We start from the raw sequence: 18,486 nt of genomic DNA on the forward strand, positions 1-18,486 counted from the left end.
TTCATTATATGTACTAGATATTTATTAAGAAACAACGATATACTTGACATACTTTGTAGCTAGTTTTACAGCAATACGTAACCTGTCTGAACCAGAATAAAAATTGATTCATTCTATGCGGACCGTCCAACACCGCCGGAGAACGATGTCACGCAATCAATCAAGTCTGAACAACCGATACATGTTATTGGATCTTACGGCATTGAAATACATTTTCATGTACAACTGTACTGTGTCAATGCCCACGATATTGAATAAGTGTAAAAAGATGATTAAAAACACGTTATGTTGTTTATCAAACAATAGTCATCCAATACTTTAACTAAAGTGAAGCAGTTATGGCCTATGAAAAGCTCGTTTGAACGCTCAATGGTAAATGACAGATTCAAATAACTCACTGTACTACATTTGCATTACCAAATCATACATTATGCACATCAAACACTTGACATGGCCGTTTGATCTGATATGATCATAATTTGACAAATAGAGTGAGATATTATAATGTATATCTAATACACGCGAGACATGACATGTACGATGAAAACAACTGAACCATGTGAACCAAATTGATATCTTATATAATGAACATTGTTACAAGACATTAACAGTTCTCCGCTTACATGACTTTAGCAAAGCAAGGGAAAGTTTTGAAGTATTCCTCATCTGCATTATCTGGCTTGATGATGGGTTGCTGGACCATGTTATATCTCTGGAGAGCAGCCTCCACATGTTTGACTACGTGTCTGTGCAACTGTCTGATTGTAGCATGTGTTTGCCCAGGTTCCAGCTCTTTCTTAACTTCATTATTATTGACAACATCAATTATGGCTTTGGTAAAGACGCTTGACTTCAGATCATATGACGGTTCGTCGGGACTTGAAGACGACCACTGGACAACCTTCACGGGATTATCTCCCTTTCCCCCGATCGCACCTTTTGCTTGAATACCCTTTCCGCTCATTATTAGTTCCCACAACCGAGGAACTATATATGAACTTTCCTTGTCTTCAACCTTCACTTTTCCTGGAAATCCATCCGCATGCTTCGCCCCGACATCGGCTCTGCCACTGTAGCACATGTCCAGGATCAGCAGCATATGCTTGGCAGGAATTGTTTTCAGCTCATCTGCCAGATCTTTATCCTCAAGGTGGTCAGGAGAAAGATCATCCCTTTCGTCTACAATAAACTGGTGTTCTTTGGTAAAGTGGCCTGAATAGTAGAAAATCAAGTTGCCATCCGTTGAGCCTTCCAGTTCCGCTTGGAAATCCTCAATAGCCCTTTTTATTTGCTTCATGGTTGTTAGTTTAGTGTCTGGTTTACGACATACTGACCGCAGTTTGTGCTCGCTGCAAATATAGAATGATTGTTAAATTTATTTACACTTCAAACCATTTCGTGTGTTATTTTTTGTTCACTGTGGTTGTATTTTGACAGATAGGGTAGCCTGTTATATCAGTCAGAAAACATGACATATGAATTGATAGTGGGTTGCAATCTTATCGGTGTTGCATTGACGTATAAGTGACGTCTCGTGACCAGGCTAGAACCCTACTCAAATCTTTTGTAAGATATCCGCAGGACAATATTAATAACTCCATAGGATATTAGTATTTTGACATTTTGATTTTTTGAATGCGGATGAGAGTGAGATGATAAGTTTTATTATGATGCATACAGATACATATAGAATACTAAACGAGCCCCCGTGTAATACCAATTTTATGAAACGAGTGAATAGTTGTGGTATTTGACGAGCGAAACCGAGTTAGATACCACAACTATTCACGAGTTTCATAAAATTGGTTTTACACGGGTGCGAGTTTAGTATTTTATTTATTACTTGCCATTTATAACGTTTTTAGAATTATACTGTTGAGTATGAATAGGCTGACACCTACACGATCCACGGCATAGTCCAATTGAGTTTAACAGAATAATACTTCAAACACGTCAAAAGTTGAAACGAATGAATTTAATAATACAACGGTCCACCTTTAGAATTCAGGCGTCCGTTCCACAAAATTATCGTAGGGCTAAGACTATCGCAACTCACAGACTTAACTTAAAGGTTGCTGGGTCATCGCGTGTGCATAAGCTCCTCTCAGTGATCTATCAACTCCATACGCAATGTCGTTGAATAAGCCAAGGGATGTTGAGAGCTTTCAATATTTGTTCGTGAAACGTGTTCCGAGAGTACATACGCACGCGTTTTGGTATTACACAATGTGTAATACAGCTGTATGTTTATCAAACGGGTGATCTCTTCACGGGCAAGTAATAAAGTTAATTCCTTTGTGTTTCTTAATTCTTGTAAAACAAGAATATTTACGAATCACTGTACTGAATGTTTCATTCTTGCTCAAGAGCAACAAGATGTACCTCAGTCCAATCTTCTCACTTGTCAATAATGTTTTCATCAGTTCCACATCGTTCCTAAATATTTCTGAGTCTTTCCCCGACCCAGATAAAAGCAGGGCTACTGTTTTTCCATTGCCTGTCAACAGTTTACAAATGAATAGTCATGTACATGTATAGACGTTCACACACATTAGGTAAATTTCAACAATTTAATATAATTTGAACAAATGAGATAAATTTATTCAAGAACAAAGATTAAAAGTTTACTTACACAGGGCCCGGTCATCAAAAGCAAAAGATCTAAATTGAAGTTTCAAGTTAATAACATCCCTGTTCAGAAACAGTTAAGCAGTCCAAGTGTTGAAAAAGTTTAGCTGTCCAACAGTTTACCCCACATCATCCTCTTAACTTGTTTCCGTTCACCATTAAACCACCCACCCATCTCAACCATTCTTTTAAGTCATGTTAGTTCTTAATTTGATTTTTTTCCTAAAAGATTCTGAAGAAGGGAACGTGTAAGCATATCTTTGAATCTAAGGAAAGAAGGCAAGTTCATAAATATAATTATATAACATCTAAAGTCACCATTCATTGAGTAATGGAACATGGAAATTTTCCTTGAGTTTGTATAATACAGCTCGTACGTACCTCTTCTTTATTCAGTAAGATTGGCAGATAGATAAATTACAATTCGGTTTACCCTATAACAAATTTTAGTTCTTTCTTAATCCGGGGTAGAATAGGTCTTCCGCAACCAATGCCGTAACAGGAGACTATGCTTGTCGTAAAAGGCGACTAACGGTATCGGGTGGTCAGGCTCGCTGACCTGGTTGATGCAAGTCATCGATCCCAATTGTGTGGATCGATGTTCATGGTGTAAATCACTGGTTTGTCTGGTCCAGACTCGATTATTTACAGATCGCCGTCATGTGGCTGGAATATTGCTGAGTGCGGCGTAAAACAACAAACCAACCAACCAATTTCTTTCTTAAATAAAATATTATATATTATTTTTAATATGCTCTATGACTTTATTTTGAATATGCAACTTGGTCAGGTTATTTTTAAATCAGATTTAAAGTTTCATATATCATAGATTTGCGAAAAACATCATACCAGATGTTGAATATCAATAACTAAACATGGTTGGCAAATGGATATAAACTCTGAAGCTATACTGGTAACATGAAATAAATTATTTTGATAAAAAAAACAACACTGGTCAAGATCTAAGTAGATGTATTACATTAATCATACAGACAATCCTGCCATGCCTGGCATATATCTCTTAATTATCCCCAACCGTCCCATGATGAGATTCGAACCCCAGACCTACAGATCTGAGATCGGATGCCTTGTCCACATAACCAGTCATCAGTATTCCCCGCCATTCCCGCGTGGATGCCTGAATTGAATCCACTCACCTACCCTCTCTCTCACTCAAGTTAAAAACTGAAAAGCTTACCATCAACCCCCGCCACACAACACTGAAGTTTAAGATCCTAGATCTGCTTTTCAGGATGTTGTATATATTAATAATATGGAGACTCGTACAGAAAGTCGTGATCTGGAATTTGACATAAAAGCATTTCCCTTAACGCGCACCTATTGGAGAGATGCTGTCAGTTAAAATCTCTATCTCTTATCAGCTAAAATGCCTGCTTGAGAGTACTAGTCTGCAGTGAATGGCTGTGCAGCATTGCAGTTTGGATAATATAATAAACCCAAATATTTATCATTTAATAGAAATGTTTTCCGGTTGTCATTAAAAATGAAACACTGGAGATCGTTCTGTTGTTTCTTCCAACTGCAGTCGGGTTACTGTTACCCCGGTAGGAGGTCGGATGTCAGTGACGATGTTATCGCTTTGAGGAACGGTGCCCTGGTCGGGCCGATGTAGTGTTGCTATCTGAATAAGTGTATATGTGTTTATAGGTTTTCGATAGTTGATGTAATGTCTCTAGTGTCTGTAGTTTTTGTCCACTTACCAAAGGTGAGTTGATCAACGTTACGCTCTAAACCTAATGGAATAAAACAATGTCAATAGAGATGGATAATAATGTATCTGAATCCACATATTTTACTGAGATGCTAGCAAAACGTAAATCATATTACTTGAGTTGAAGTACACGTAATGGTCGATTTTGTTGCCCCATACTCGTTCTGTAGGCATTCAACCGCATGCTAGTTACATCTACATATGCGTGACATACCCACAAGGAAGAAACTCACACACATTAATACTGGATGAATAATATGTTTGTCAAATATATAATTGTTATCAAAACATAATCAACCATATATGTGTCTTTTCTCCTATGTGAATTGGATGTAAACATTGGAACATCTCGTTTGCGAATGATCATGATCGAATATATCTTTTAAATAGTTATCAGTCACACAACCCGCAATCCCCTACGCACCGACCAGACCAGATTTTTCCAATTCAACAGAAACACCCTTAATCACCTTTTGATGCATCACCTTTTGATGCATCTCCTCGTTTAGCTGATGTAGCGGATAACGTCACTGAAATACAATAATTAAAAGTAAGCAAACTCCACGTATGTTTTTTTGCAGATGGCAGTGTCATAAAGCGGCGCTTGGAACCGATATTTCAAGTCTTGGTTTCGCAATGTTAATAGTTTCCTTTGTTTTATCGAGACACTGTCTCCATTATTGAATAAGCATTACAAGTTATTCAGTCATTAAACTTAATAATGAGTAAAATATTTGGGATGATTGCCCGGGACTTTGTACATCACACAATGTATATTTGTTGTTCCTGGTTGTTTAAACTTAGTATCTTAGTTTAATAATTCTTTAGAAAATGTATTAAAAATATATTTTTCAACAATCCTTTATTAGATGGTGTTGAACTGATTCATGTTGTCACAGATTTCTATGCCACGACCAGTCCTTTGAACCCAACTGCATAAGGTTTTATGGCTCTGATTATTTGCGACTGCATGTCATGACTGACCTAGTTTGTGGTCAATTCCTGCAGCAACTGTTCCATCATGGCTCTCCCCTCCAGTTTGTGCAGCTTCAATGTATGTAGTACCTACAAGAAAGATGAGGTGGTACTGAAGCAATCATGTTACTGCATGTTAGTGTCATGTATAAAGCATGGCACGTTGTACGCACTGATCTTAAAGAACCACAATTCGCTATGAACAGCTGCCAGTATCCGACAGAACCAAAATCTCGCCATAAAAATAAACAACTACGAACTGCATTACTTCCTCCCTCATTGACCTGTCATATTAATCTAGTGAGTTACTAACTCATTGTTGTAATGAAGTTTACGACGGGTAGAAGAGGAATAAGCATGCGGCAGCCAAACAAAATTCTTTGTGATTTCGCATGAGAGTTTGCCAAGGCATGGAAGTCATCAAAGTTGTATTATACACACAGATATTATATACTGCTCTTGTACCACTCGACACATCGACACAAAGTATCTTGTGTGCGCGCTTACCTTCCGCTAACGTAGTTTCTCCTCCTATTGCAGCTGCGACTTTGCTGCCTCTATTTACCCCACCTGTTTGGCCAATCCTCACAATGGTAGTCTTAGGCTGAGCTGGATCTACTATATATTATAAGACCAAAAACTAATTTATACATGGAATATCAATGTATGAAATGTAAAAGATTATTCATCATATGAGAAGTGTCTCCGACGACTCATGCTCCAAATCATTGAAAGCTTCAACTAGTGTAAAGAAGTCTTTAAATGTAATAATGTGGTGCAACACAAACCTGTACATGTCTTACTGCTGCCCATAACTGCTGCCACGATGCTGCCGATTGCAGTCCCACCCGACTGACCACATTCTGTGACAACTGACCTACCTGTGTCACATCCATCAAAACATATTAGGCAATGAAACAACAGATCCTGAATATGATTCCGACAAAGACTGAGAAAGAAGATTGTATATATTCCTTGGTGATACGGACGTCACATCGGCTGTTTCAATCAGTGGTGCTTATTGTGATTTGATACTTCTGATTGACCAATCAGAATGGAGTATTTCCCAAAATCATGGAAGAAACATTGGCGAAACCGCATCATCAGTGGTTCGAGTGTCGAAGGGAGCTAACCATAAATACACGTTGGAGCTGTGTTGTTTAGTTACGTATCCGAGAAAACCATGGCGCTGAGAAAGCGGTAATCTGTCACTCCATTCATCGAACAACAGTAGTATTCTTTACGATTGTAAATTGTAAGTAAGATTGTAAGTGTTTGTCAACATTACTGAATTGTGGATCACTTTCTTGTTGTTTTTTGTGTCTTTATAGAGTTTTTCTGAGTAGTCCTACATTTCAAAGTCTCAGCCAGTGGCGTCATAGATAGTGTGGGAACTGTTCGATAAAAGAAATACCCTCATGACTATTAATGAGTCCACGGCCTAGTTTGGCGGGGAAAGTGTTCGTGTCGTTTGCTTTTGTTTTACTTTATTTGTACTATTTCCTGTTTTTTGAGTGAATAAAGACTTTGAGATTGAGTTTATAAGTACATATTTCGGCAGATATCTTTGATCTCGAGTCGATTGAGTTCGTTCGTTTCGTATGTGAGTCCACTTTGCCCGTACGATGGAGTGAAATAGAGTGACTTCCCTTTGAACCACTGATAATGCGGTTTCGCTGAAACATTAATTGTGCAAAACTTATATTCATAATGTTTATGAATATATGACCATCTAAAGATGGCATAACAGATTACCATGTTAATAAACTGAAACCATATGTTGTTTACATCAGGTCCAGAAATTGTCCCTTGACATCACCCAAGCATGACCAAGTGTCACACCTACCGATTACTGGGTGTGCTACGTCGTCATATGTTTACTGATGCTATCACCTGGACTAAAATATATATGGAAATGAAATAAGAGATCTTGAATGTGCATGAGATGTATTAGACAATGAGATTTGCTGTCTAGAGTTGCGTCCCTTAGCGAGCCGTGATCATAGGATCGTGGGTCGGTTAACATCCGTGTTTACCAGTTTTATCAACGTGGTAAGGTATTTGGTATCTTAGGGAAGTTAGGATCTTTCCTCCGAATTAAAACGACCCGCTGTGTCATAACTGTAATATTATTCAAAGCGACGTAAAACACAACTCACTCACTTCATCAGTGTACCAGATACTATGATTTATAAGCGACATTCCATTTACTCGCGTTATGGTAAAGCCATCATAACAAAGCAGCTGGATCAGCTGACTGCAACACCCATACCAAGTGTTGATGGCCATCTCTGTTCAAGAAGCATTTTGCAAAATAATTTACAAACGTCGTTAAAAGAACTTTATTTCATTCTTCAAATAACATGTTAATGATTATCTATGTAATCAGATACATTATGGTGGCCATCTCTGTTCAAGAAGCATTTTGCAAAATAATTTACAAACGTCGGTAAAAGAACTTTATTTCATTCTTCAAATAACATGTTAATGATTATCTATGTAATCAGATACATTATGGTGGCCATCTCTGTTCAAGAAGCATTTTGCAAAATAATTTACAAACGTCGGTAAAAGAACTTTATTTCATTCTTCAAATAACATGTTAATGTTTATCTATGTAATCAGATACATTATGGTGGCCATCTCTGTTCAAGAAGCATTTTGCAAAATAATTTACAAACGTCGGTAAAAGAACTTTATTTCATTCTTCAAATAACATGTTAATGTTTATCTATGTAATCAGATACATTATGGTGGCCATCTCTGTTCAAGAAGCATTTTGCAAAATAATTTACAAACGTCGGTAAAAGGACTTTATTTCATTCTTCAAATAACATGTTAATGTTTATCTATGTAATCAGATACATTATGGTGGCCATCTCTGTTCAAGAAGCATTTTGCAAAATAATTTACAAACGTCGGTAAAAGAACTTTATTTCATTCTTCAAATAACATGTTAATGATTATCTATGTAATCAGATACATTATGGTGGCCATCTCTGTTCAAGAAGCATTTTGCAAAATAATTTACAAACGTCGGTAAAAGAACTTTATTTCATTCTTCAAATAACATGTTAATGTTTATCTATGTAATCAGATGTACTATGATAATCAACCACCGAGCAACAGATTTAAAAAAGAGAGCCAATATAACCTCGATTCAAATGTTCTATATGTATTTATACATGTACGATACCTCTTGACTCTGATCCTGAATCTGAATCTGAATCTGAATCTGAATCTGTGTCTGTCATTTTCTTCTGTCTTTTTCTTTTGCTTGCCATTATGTACCAAGCGTAACACGGGTGGCCTTCAAACTAAAACGCAAATGACATAGACATTAAAACTCATGAAAATATCGGGTATTATTCAAAACGAAACAGAATAGCGACGAGCAATCGATGAAATTCATGCCCTTTGTTAAATATGAATCTTTTATGTCAATATTGAGAAAATAGTTTCAAGATTCATTCTATTGACTAGAATCGCCCGTCACATGTGGGAAAACGAACCCTTGCTGTTCGGCGTGACAACCACGTCTCTTTAACCACTTGGCTCCATTGTAGACGTCACGAAATACATCACATCTGCCATTCAGTATGCTCTTTGTCAGATATAGATTTTATAACACATTTTAGTGAAAACATACTTAGCAGTTGAAACCATAGGTTCACATTAAAACAAACGTGAGAGGACATATACTCGCGGGCGTACAACTGTTATGACAACACCTATTCCTCCTTGTAACATGCCTTCCCATAACAGTGGTTTGTTTGAACCTTCCGTGATTTCGAAAAATCGCCACAGATGAGACACCCGACATAGATGAAAGTCCGACTTGATGTGAAAACAATTATAGTTTATTAGAATGTACATTATTTCTTCAGTCACTGTTATATTGTTAAACATTGTGCCACGTCCACAAACATGAGCACAGTTCTGGTTTATTATTGACACTGCGTTATTATTGCCTTATTTAAGTCACCTAGTATACCCGGAATGACTCACTACATTCGGGTTTCAGAATGATGAATAACATTTCATACTGACAATATGATCTGCTAACGTTAGTCATGTTATATACATATGTGTCCCCAATTTGTGTATCAGGATCTTCCTATTATACTCTATATATCTGCGCCAATGAAGATCCACCGACCTGACCCTGCTGTCTTACTCTACATCTGAGTGCATTGAAATCCAGTGACAGTGACCAGTGACCGAGCTCTACGTCTGCGAGAGGATTCGACGACCGGACTCTCCCTTTCTCCCCTACATCTGCATGCAAGCGACCGGCCGCTTCATCTGCGTGGAGGTTGAACGACGCAAACATCCAATACTACTCTACATCTGCGTGGAGGTTGAACGACGCAAACATTCAATACTACTCTACATCTGCGTGGAGGTTGAACGACGCAAACATCCAATACTACTCTACATCTGCGTGGAGGTTGAACGACGCAAACATTCAATACTACTCTACATCTGCGTGGAGGTTGAACGACGCAAACATTCAATACTACTCTACATCTGCGTGGAGGTTGAACGACGCAAACATTCAATACTACTCTACATCTGCGTGGAGGTTGAACGACGCAAACATCCAATACTACTCTACATCTGCGTGGAGATCCAACCCGGACCCTGCTATCCTGGTCTAAAACTGCGCGGCGATCCGGCAATCGGACACTCTTATCCTGCTCTACACCTGACGGCATGTGGATCCAGCGATCTCACCCTGCTGTCCTATTGTACATCTGCTTGGAGACCCGGCGATCGGACACTGCTATCCCCCTTGACATCTACGCGAAGACCAGGCGACCGGGCCCTGTCATCCCAACTCTACATCAGCAAGCATGGAGATCCAGCAATCGAAACCCTGCTATCCTACATTACGTTTTGTGTGTAGACCCGATGATCACTCACTGCAATCCTACTCTACATATATGTGTAAAACCAGTGACCAACCTCTGCCATCCTACTTTACATATGTGTAAAAATACAGTGACCAGCCCCTGCCACCCTACTCTGAATCTGTATGTCGGACCAATGACTGGCCCCTACCATCCCACACAACATCTGTCTTTGGACCCAGTGACTTGTCACTGTTATTCTCCTAAACATATGTGTGTAGACCCAGTGACCAATCCCTGTCACCCTACATTACATAACTGTTCGATAACTGTTAAAAATGTCGGAAACGTTGTATCGCAATAGTTGGACCCGATAGTTGGATGTATTAAATATATACAGTCCTTTTTGCTTTTTAAGAGATTGCTGAAGGTATTAACACATGGATTGTTATGTTTTATGATTATCCTGTCCACATGAATTACAGCAAGTGGTTTACTTAATGTCGAAATTGTGTCGGCGGTAGCGATTGCACAACATGGCGGAACAGGAAATAAAATTACTTTTCCAGGTAACATGCTTTACATTTACCACACAAGTCGCCACACTATGTCCCTTGTAACTAATACAAAGTCTATAAGACCTTAACTATGTACATGTACATCATACACTACGTACTTGATGTGAATCCTGGTAGAACAGATGATAAGGCCTGGAAGCCAGTCACGCGCTAGGTTCAATGAAAGCGAGGCTCATCACCTGTGTGTAGTCACGGAAAGTAGTCACAGTATTGGGAAAACCCACGTGATCTATGACCAAAACTAATACTGTACATGAAGTGAAATATTCGGATAATAAGGTAAGGAGGTTCAACACCTGTGTTTTTACATGTATTGCGTTAACTTCAAAATTAACTTTTACTTTGTATGAGTTCATTGGAGTACATTTTACCACCAATTTTGTGATATAAACACCAAGTGAATTCCTAGAAATCCATGAATCTCACAACGATGAATGTATGCATGTTCAAAGCAGCCTACAATACTGTATGGTTCTTTGATAATAACTGATATGTTCATGCAATAGTTTCATTAGATAAACCTGTCATGGAAGTACAAAGTGAGATGATTATTAGCTGAATCACCTGTAGGTTAAAGTTGAATATATTTATAGATGATTTTGGAAGAGATGCGTTACTCCTTCAGCGGACCATAACTTGACTAATTTGATAATAATGTCCACATAGAATAGATTGATACCTACGTCATGCATAGCTTCGTTTCGTCTAAGTAACAACGTTGAGTTTTTGTGAAAATAATCTAGAAGAGAACATGTGTGCACTGTTGTCAAGACTAGAATGTATAAGGACTATTCACAATGTTTTCTTTAGTAGAGGCTGCCATGGTATAATGATGAATGTGGATATTATAGATGAAAGCGTGAAACGTTGCTTGGAGTGTTTAGATTGTGTAAATGTGATAGCAATTTGAGAGATTATATAAACGTAGGGAATTGTTTTTCATCTCTAGTTAGTAATAAAATGTGTATATATGTGGATAAGATTGGAAATAATCTAGATCTAACCTAAAAAATAGACCTTTTGGTTTATCATTAGGAGTTTCTCGGGTGCTCCCCTTTCTGTTCGACTCAGTATATCCCAACAGGAACGGTAATTTTATTTCAAACATAATTGACGACATCGATATTTTTGTTAAGACAGACATCCCGTTTAGATACCATCCCAGATAGTGTTGCATCTACTGTAGATAATTCGGATTCACTATTTACACAAGAGGAGGAGAAAAATCACCAGGGTGTGATTGGATAATAGCTGAATTGTTTAAATATTCTCGTGATATTTTATTGCCTTTTCTTTATTGCCTTACTAAATGGACTGTGTAGTGAACATTTTTCAATTGTTCTAGATCATATGATTGATAAAACCACTACACAAAATGGGGGATTTAAACTATAAAACTAAATACAGAGGTATTAATGTCCTGAGCATTTTCAGTCAAATATATATTTAATTTTTTAATTTTTGAAAAATAGATTACAGATTTTGGGTGATGTGTATGAAAATGAAATCAGAATCGTACTCTGGCTTTCGCAAGGATATTCTATTATGAATAATATAATGTATTTGTCTTGCAGTCTGTAGTTGGTCGCCTTTAGGATAAAAAGAAGGGTAAAGTGTTGGCTTTATTTGTTGATTTTCCAAAGGCTTTGATTTGCTATACGGATCTACATTTAAATAATGCGCAGTTTTAGAACATGATGCAGTGTCACCTAAAATAGTAGGTTGTATTAAATCAATTGATTGATAGAGTTAAATCATGTATTAAATACAATCATTTATTTTTTTGAAATGTATAACTGTAATGTGGGGGTACGACCGGGGTGTGAGTCCATAATTAATAATGATTTAGCTGATAAGAAGGACGTTCTTGTTAACTGGGTATTCTGTTATTCATCTACTGTTGCTACTGCCTATGATTTGATTCGTATCTCTCATTCTGTTGCATATATACAGAGGCGTATAAATGCATTACAACAATACTGTAAAGAATACCTATTATGTGTAAATTTTGAGAAAACAAAAGTTGTTGCCTTTAAAGCTGGAGGAATCCTTTCAAGTAGTGGAAGTGGTATTGTTGAGATAATCTTATTGAATGAGTTACTTTTCATCAAGGTGTATTCTCAAGAAATGTATCAGGTAATTAACACTAGAGTCGTAGAAGACTCTCTATATATTTTGTGTCTTAAAATGTTTGTCGAAATTACGACCTCTACCATATACTATTTTCTTTGTATTTGATAGTAAGGTTGTGTCAATAGTCTTGTATAGTGCCAAAGGTGATTGCGATGTTGTTATTGAAAGAGCACAGATGCAGGCATGTACATCTTTGTCTTGGTGTCACATTGTCAACCTCGAATCATGTCGCTCGTGGTGATGTGAGAGATATCCATTATTTATTTATGGTAACAAGCGTTGCCTAACATATAGGTATACATAGGTATACATTGTTATCCACACGTCTGCCGAAGAAAATATCCTAATATGTTAATGTTGGATATGATACATGGTAACATTAATTGGGCTTACAAATTAAAAGTATTAAATTTAGATTGGGATTTGGCTATGTTTAGGAGAATAAATGTATATACAGTATAAATGCTTTCTTATCAGAAATTGTCGATAGAGCCAAATGTGGTTATCATTGAGATTGACTTGCTTCTCTGTCTCTTATTCCAAAGGCTATTGGTTATTCTTTGTATAAAGCAAGTGTATGCCATGAGCATTATGTCAAACAAATTTCTATAAAAATATATTAAGTGTAGCCTCAGCTAGGTTCAGATGTAGAGCGTACAACAAGAAATTGTAATTGGTAGCTTTACAAATCTGCTTAGACAAGAAAGATTTTGCAATATATGTAAATTGGGCTCAGTAAAAGATGTATATCATTTTCTGCTTGTTTGTAAGTCTTATGTTGAACTATGTGATTTTTCTATCCCAAGTAAATACTCGACATTTCTTACTATAGATAAATTAAATGTATTGATCGTCATTGATAATGTTGATCGATAAGAAATCTAGCAATGTATATCTTTGTAGCATTCTCATGAAAGTCCGGTCGTCCAAAGTAAACACCGTCTATCATGTGGACATTAACTGTCTTCTAGACATTGAATTTGTTTTGATCATTTTTTCATATGCGCAAATGCGTGTAATGGGGCCTTGACTGTCTACAAACAGCTCCTGTGCAAACAGTCCAAGATATACGAACAAAACAGTTTCCAAGGGCCTGACCTAAACATGATTCAATTCACATCGCACTACCACTGACGCTTTGTGTTAGAAAACCATCACACTGACCCAAACGGTCTGACCTGGGCTCGAATTCTCAATGGCCATCACACGCAACAGCGCCTTTCACTCCAACTCTAAGTCACTGATATAATCTCCACACATTTAGACATTGCAGCGTACATACCGTCCAACCCTACTCTTACGTCTGCAGTCAAAGCAAATGAATAAGGTTGACATGACTTGAATCAAGTGACGCTCCAGCGGGTAGAGATGTTACGTCGACTCGCGACGACAAATACCACTGTGCATTGAGCTTTAACATTCATTCTTTGCTATGAGAAAGAAAACACGCAAAAAGACGTACACGAGTTGCCGCTCTTATCTGTAGTTATTCGGCCCCACCGGCTCCTTCTGTTACCTGCACACTACCAGAATTCAAAGATACACACGACCACCGATGACGCCCAGCATGTTGTGTAATATTTGCTAGACGGGTGAAGCTAGTGGATCCATTATCAGTAGGGAGTTCTCCCAAGGCTGGACGAAGTGACATGTGGAACAATCTGTTCGCTGTTTACAACTAGTGTCAACCCACTTGGTCACTACAGCTGGTATCCTGAACACACATGACAGGAAGCCTCAGAGAATACAACGTCAACGTAGCTTCTTACAATCAGACCAAAGTTACATTTTTATGATTGTTACTGCATAGGCAAATTATTCTGAAGTTCAAATATCATGTATCCCGCTGATCTTTCTACCAATGCAAAAATTTTATACAGTTATATGATTATAATTATTATCCAATGCAGTTGAGATAATATGGATGTGATTACGTCTTCTGCCAGCAATATGTCCGTCTGAGGCGACGCGATTCGCTGTGCAGAAATACGTCCCTTGGGCACGCCAGAAACCTATGATTGTGGGTTCGAATCCCGGTTCTCCCCGATTATGTTTCTAGGTTTGTTAGCACCATACCCGTGTTCGTGGGTTTCACCGAAGTGGTAAACGTCTGAGACCTGCATCACTTCGGGCTTTCCTCCCACATTAAGCTGACACGCCGTGATATGACTGGAATACTGTTAAAAGCGGCGTTAAACCCAACTCACTCACCCACTCAATTGAATTGTCGGACTTGTTTCGGAATAACGCAGGTCCTCAACATACCTCGTGGACAAGTGAACAGTTCTCTTAAATCTCAAATGTAAAAAGTCAATTTCACACGCCACAGTGCTTTGTCATAACAAATACCCAGCCATAAAAATACGATACTGACGCCGTGCTGAAACTGTAATGTGTATACTGTAGCAACGGCGACACTTACGACAAATTATCAAAAACGTAACTATTACATGTTTTGAAACACTGAAAGTACATTATCCCGTCATTTAACCACTTTTGTATAACATGTACTTCTAAAAGTCTTTATTGCAATCCTTGGTTAAGATAGATGCTTACCATTTTGAGTATTACCGGTGAAGGAGGCCAAGCCCAATCCCCGGCTCAAATAACCCCCTTTGACTTACTTTGCAACAAGAACTAGGGGATATTTTGTTTTGAGGTGACACAACAGGAAACTCCAACGATTATCTGGAAACGAAAGTAAGTGATTTATGTGGCAAGAACATTTCCGAAGATATCAAGCTCCCAAACACAACATTGTGAAGCACGTGCAATTTACCATTGTCTCTCCTGGCACCAAACGCTCAATGATGCTTCATGAAACACATTTAATCAATAAAGAAGCAACAACACTGATCACAAGACGTTCGCAACGTGCTGAACGTTTACGTGCGATAGGCATGTTGCACGTGGTCATACGTCAGAATATTGTAGCCCAAACGCTGCGAACAGCAGATTGCGGGCCCAATACCAACAAACACATAGCGTCAATAATCGATCCCGCGCTGGACGCCCAATGTCAGGTTAGGGCGATGGTATTAAGAGATCAGTTTCAAACTGCCACTCAAATTAGGCACCGTTTGCAACAGACAACAGGTGTAAGAATACATGTCTAGGCGGTCTGAAATCGTCTGCACAGATGGCATTTACGTGCATGTCGTCATCCCACAAATTACTCAGCATAATTTTAATCAGAGACGTAAGTAGTGTATGGGACGTCAGCATTGGGATAAGAGTGACGGAATCGAAATTGGAGACGTCCAAATGAGCGTTTTATGTACGTTAACTTCGTACAGCATGATCGTTTTGGGGATGGAGCCATAATGGTGTGGGGTGGTATCACAATAACTGGCCATATTGTCCATAGCAGTGTTAGAGGTCAGTGCTATCTGGACATCATCATTGAATCACTCATGGTTTTATATGCACAACGTGTTGGTAAACGTTTAATCTTTTTAGGTGATAATGCACGTGAAAGTATTGTGACCCAATCCCTCCTGCCCCTAAGCATCAATGTCATGCCATGGCCAGCACTCAGTCCTGACCTTTCCCAAATTGAACTCGTATGGGTCGTCATTGGCAAACGTACACGCCTACGTCAAAATCCACCAACACCTCTCTATGAACTAACCCGGTGTTGCTCTCACTAATGATACAAGCTGATATTGGTCGACTCGTCGTTTCAGACGTGAACTTAACAGACATCTGTACGCTGTGGTAAATAATGAGTGACCAAGCAAAACGTAGGTCTACAGAAATGTGAGGGCAGATGTAATTCATTTACGTTTGGTCTACTGTTGGTATAACTGTTTGTATTTTTCCTGAGTGAAACATAATACAGCAGCACAATACCCTGTGTTACTGCTGTAACGTAGCCGATCTTAGCATTTGTATGAAATGGTTCACAATGTTTGAAACAAATACAATTGGAAGACACATATATCTATACACCACGTCAAAAGTATCGCACCACCAAATGTGAAGTGTAATTGCGAGTTCTTTTTATATGTTGAGCATTTCAAATGGTACACTGTGGGTTGACACATCACCTGCCTGTAGAATGGTAGCCACCTTAACTGCCAAACCTTATAGGTGCGTTTATGCGAGCTGTTTGCACACTTAAGGGGTCTCTATAGAGAAATTCATGTTTGATGACAGAAAGTTCTAAAACTGAAAGTACTGCTATTAATTTTGAATGGCATGTCTACTAATTTGAAAGTCTGTCTTTGGAACGATTGTACCTTAAAATGCATAAGCGTACCTAGAAAATCAAAGATGGAAAATCATTTGCATGCACTAAACTGGCATGTCATGTCGGGATATACATATATCAAATTTGAAAAACATCACTCAAAAAATTATTTCTTAATGATACTTGGGTACCAATAAATTTGCAAAGATCTGCATCAATTCTTGCTATCTCACCTATAACGGAAAGGCTGTCGAAATTGGCATAACACGAATCAATCCCTTTTACTTCTGATTAATCCGTCATGGATGTATGAGTGTTTTTATTGTAACCGCCCATAAACCTATCACCTACAACATAACATTATGTGGAAATGCGTGGTTTTTGGTTCCCCCAAGTCATAAACACTGACAGCCATTCGTGTTCTGCTGACTGTATGCGTTTGATGGTTTGCATGGTTGACAACAAGTGAATTGAATACACAGAATCAATTGCATCAACATCTTTTGGGTCTTTGTTTTCATTTTCATTTTTCATTTAATTTGTTCAACCCAATGTCAACTTTCTTTTGATCTTCAGTTTAGTATGAACATCAATTCACGCTTCCTCTGCACATTTCAGCCAGGTCGAGTTGTTTTCAAATAAGCGGTCGAAATCCCTGCGCACCATTCTGTAGCAGTATACGCAACGGTTCGCTTTCAAGCATGGTATTCAAAATAGCGGTATTCAATGTTAACAATATTACCCCGTTTCCCTACCACACTGTATAGCCTAGCTTTAGACAATAGGCATATGGACATCGGTTTATTCATGGATATGCTAATGAGACGACGCAGTAGGACACGTATGGCCTTGGCACTAACGCTTTCTCCAGCCTTTGACGCCCTCTTGAAGAAACTGCGTGGTAAGACGCCACTTTGAAACACAGCCTTGTCAAGCATCTCTCACAGTCGCTGCACGACTTTTGTATGCATATGGTTATATGTGTTGATTTCCAAATTAACTAAAATAAAGTAAATAACCACACAAAATCAATGAACAAGCAACAGTTATATTGAAATACACAGGACATGGTTTATTTTTTGACAGCAGCAATATACAGTACCAGACCCTCATACACATGTCAGTGCCCTCATGTACGGCGAGTATTTATCACACGTAAATGCTTTAAATGAGGCACCAACTCCGTTCTAGAATCAAGGAATCACTGTTGGAAACGAATAGACGGTGTTTTCCGATAGTCTCCCCGTCCGCACTGAGCAAGTAGATAGATGCAAGTCAGCGACTTCGATATATGACCAAGGTCACTAGATGACAAAGTTGAACAATATTTAATTACATCCACAACCATATGTAAGTGAGTATTAGGTCACTTAAAAGGTTTACACATTCACAGAG

General features: G+C 38.3%; 1 protein-coding gene across 6 annotated transcripts in view; it reads right to left on the minus strand.

Annotated features, from left to right (window-relative positions):
• LOC124110390 overlaps positions 1-18,486 on the minus strand; it is a 23,683-nt gene continuing 5,197 nt past the window's right edge. The window contains exons 1-9 of one of the 6 annotated variants that reach the window (XM_048383610.1): positions 10,835-10,982; positions 8,532-8,652; positions 6,124-6,216; positions 5,843-5,953; positions 5,345-5,425; positions 4,846-4,890; positions 4,350-4,382; positions 2,383-2,497; positions 1-1,349 (exon numbers count right to left, since the gene is read on the minus strand). In XM_048383610.1, coding sequence (XP_048239567.1) covers positions 620-1,349; positions 2,383-2,497; positions 4,350-4,382; positions 4,846-4,890; positions 5,345-5,425; positions 5,843-5,953; positions 6,124-6,216; positions 8,532-8,619 — 1,296 coding nt within the window. In that variant the 5' untranslated portion in view covers positions 8,620-8,652; positions 10,835-10,982 and the 3' untranslated portion in view covers positions 1-619. Of the gene's footprint in view, positions 1,350-2,382; positions 2,498-4,349; positions 4,383-4,830; positions 4,891-5,344; positions 5,426-5,842; positions 5,954-6,123; positions 6,217-8,531; positions 8,653-10,834; positions 10,983-18,486 lie in introns of those variants that run through there. The other 5 variants (XM_046469743.2, XM_046469734.2, XM_048383609.1 and 2 more) reach the window with 5 other exon arrangements.

The sequence above is a fragment of the Haliotis rufescens genome, unplaced genomic scaffold (assembly GCF_023055435.1).
Source record: "Haliotis rufescens isolate VD_foot unplaced genomic scaffold, xgHalRufe1.0.p SCAF_5, whole genome shotgun sequence".
NCBI classification, from domain to species: Eukaryota; Metazoa; Mollusca; class Gastropoda; order Lepetellida; family Haliotidae; genus Haliotis; species Haliotis rufescens.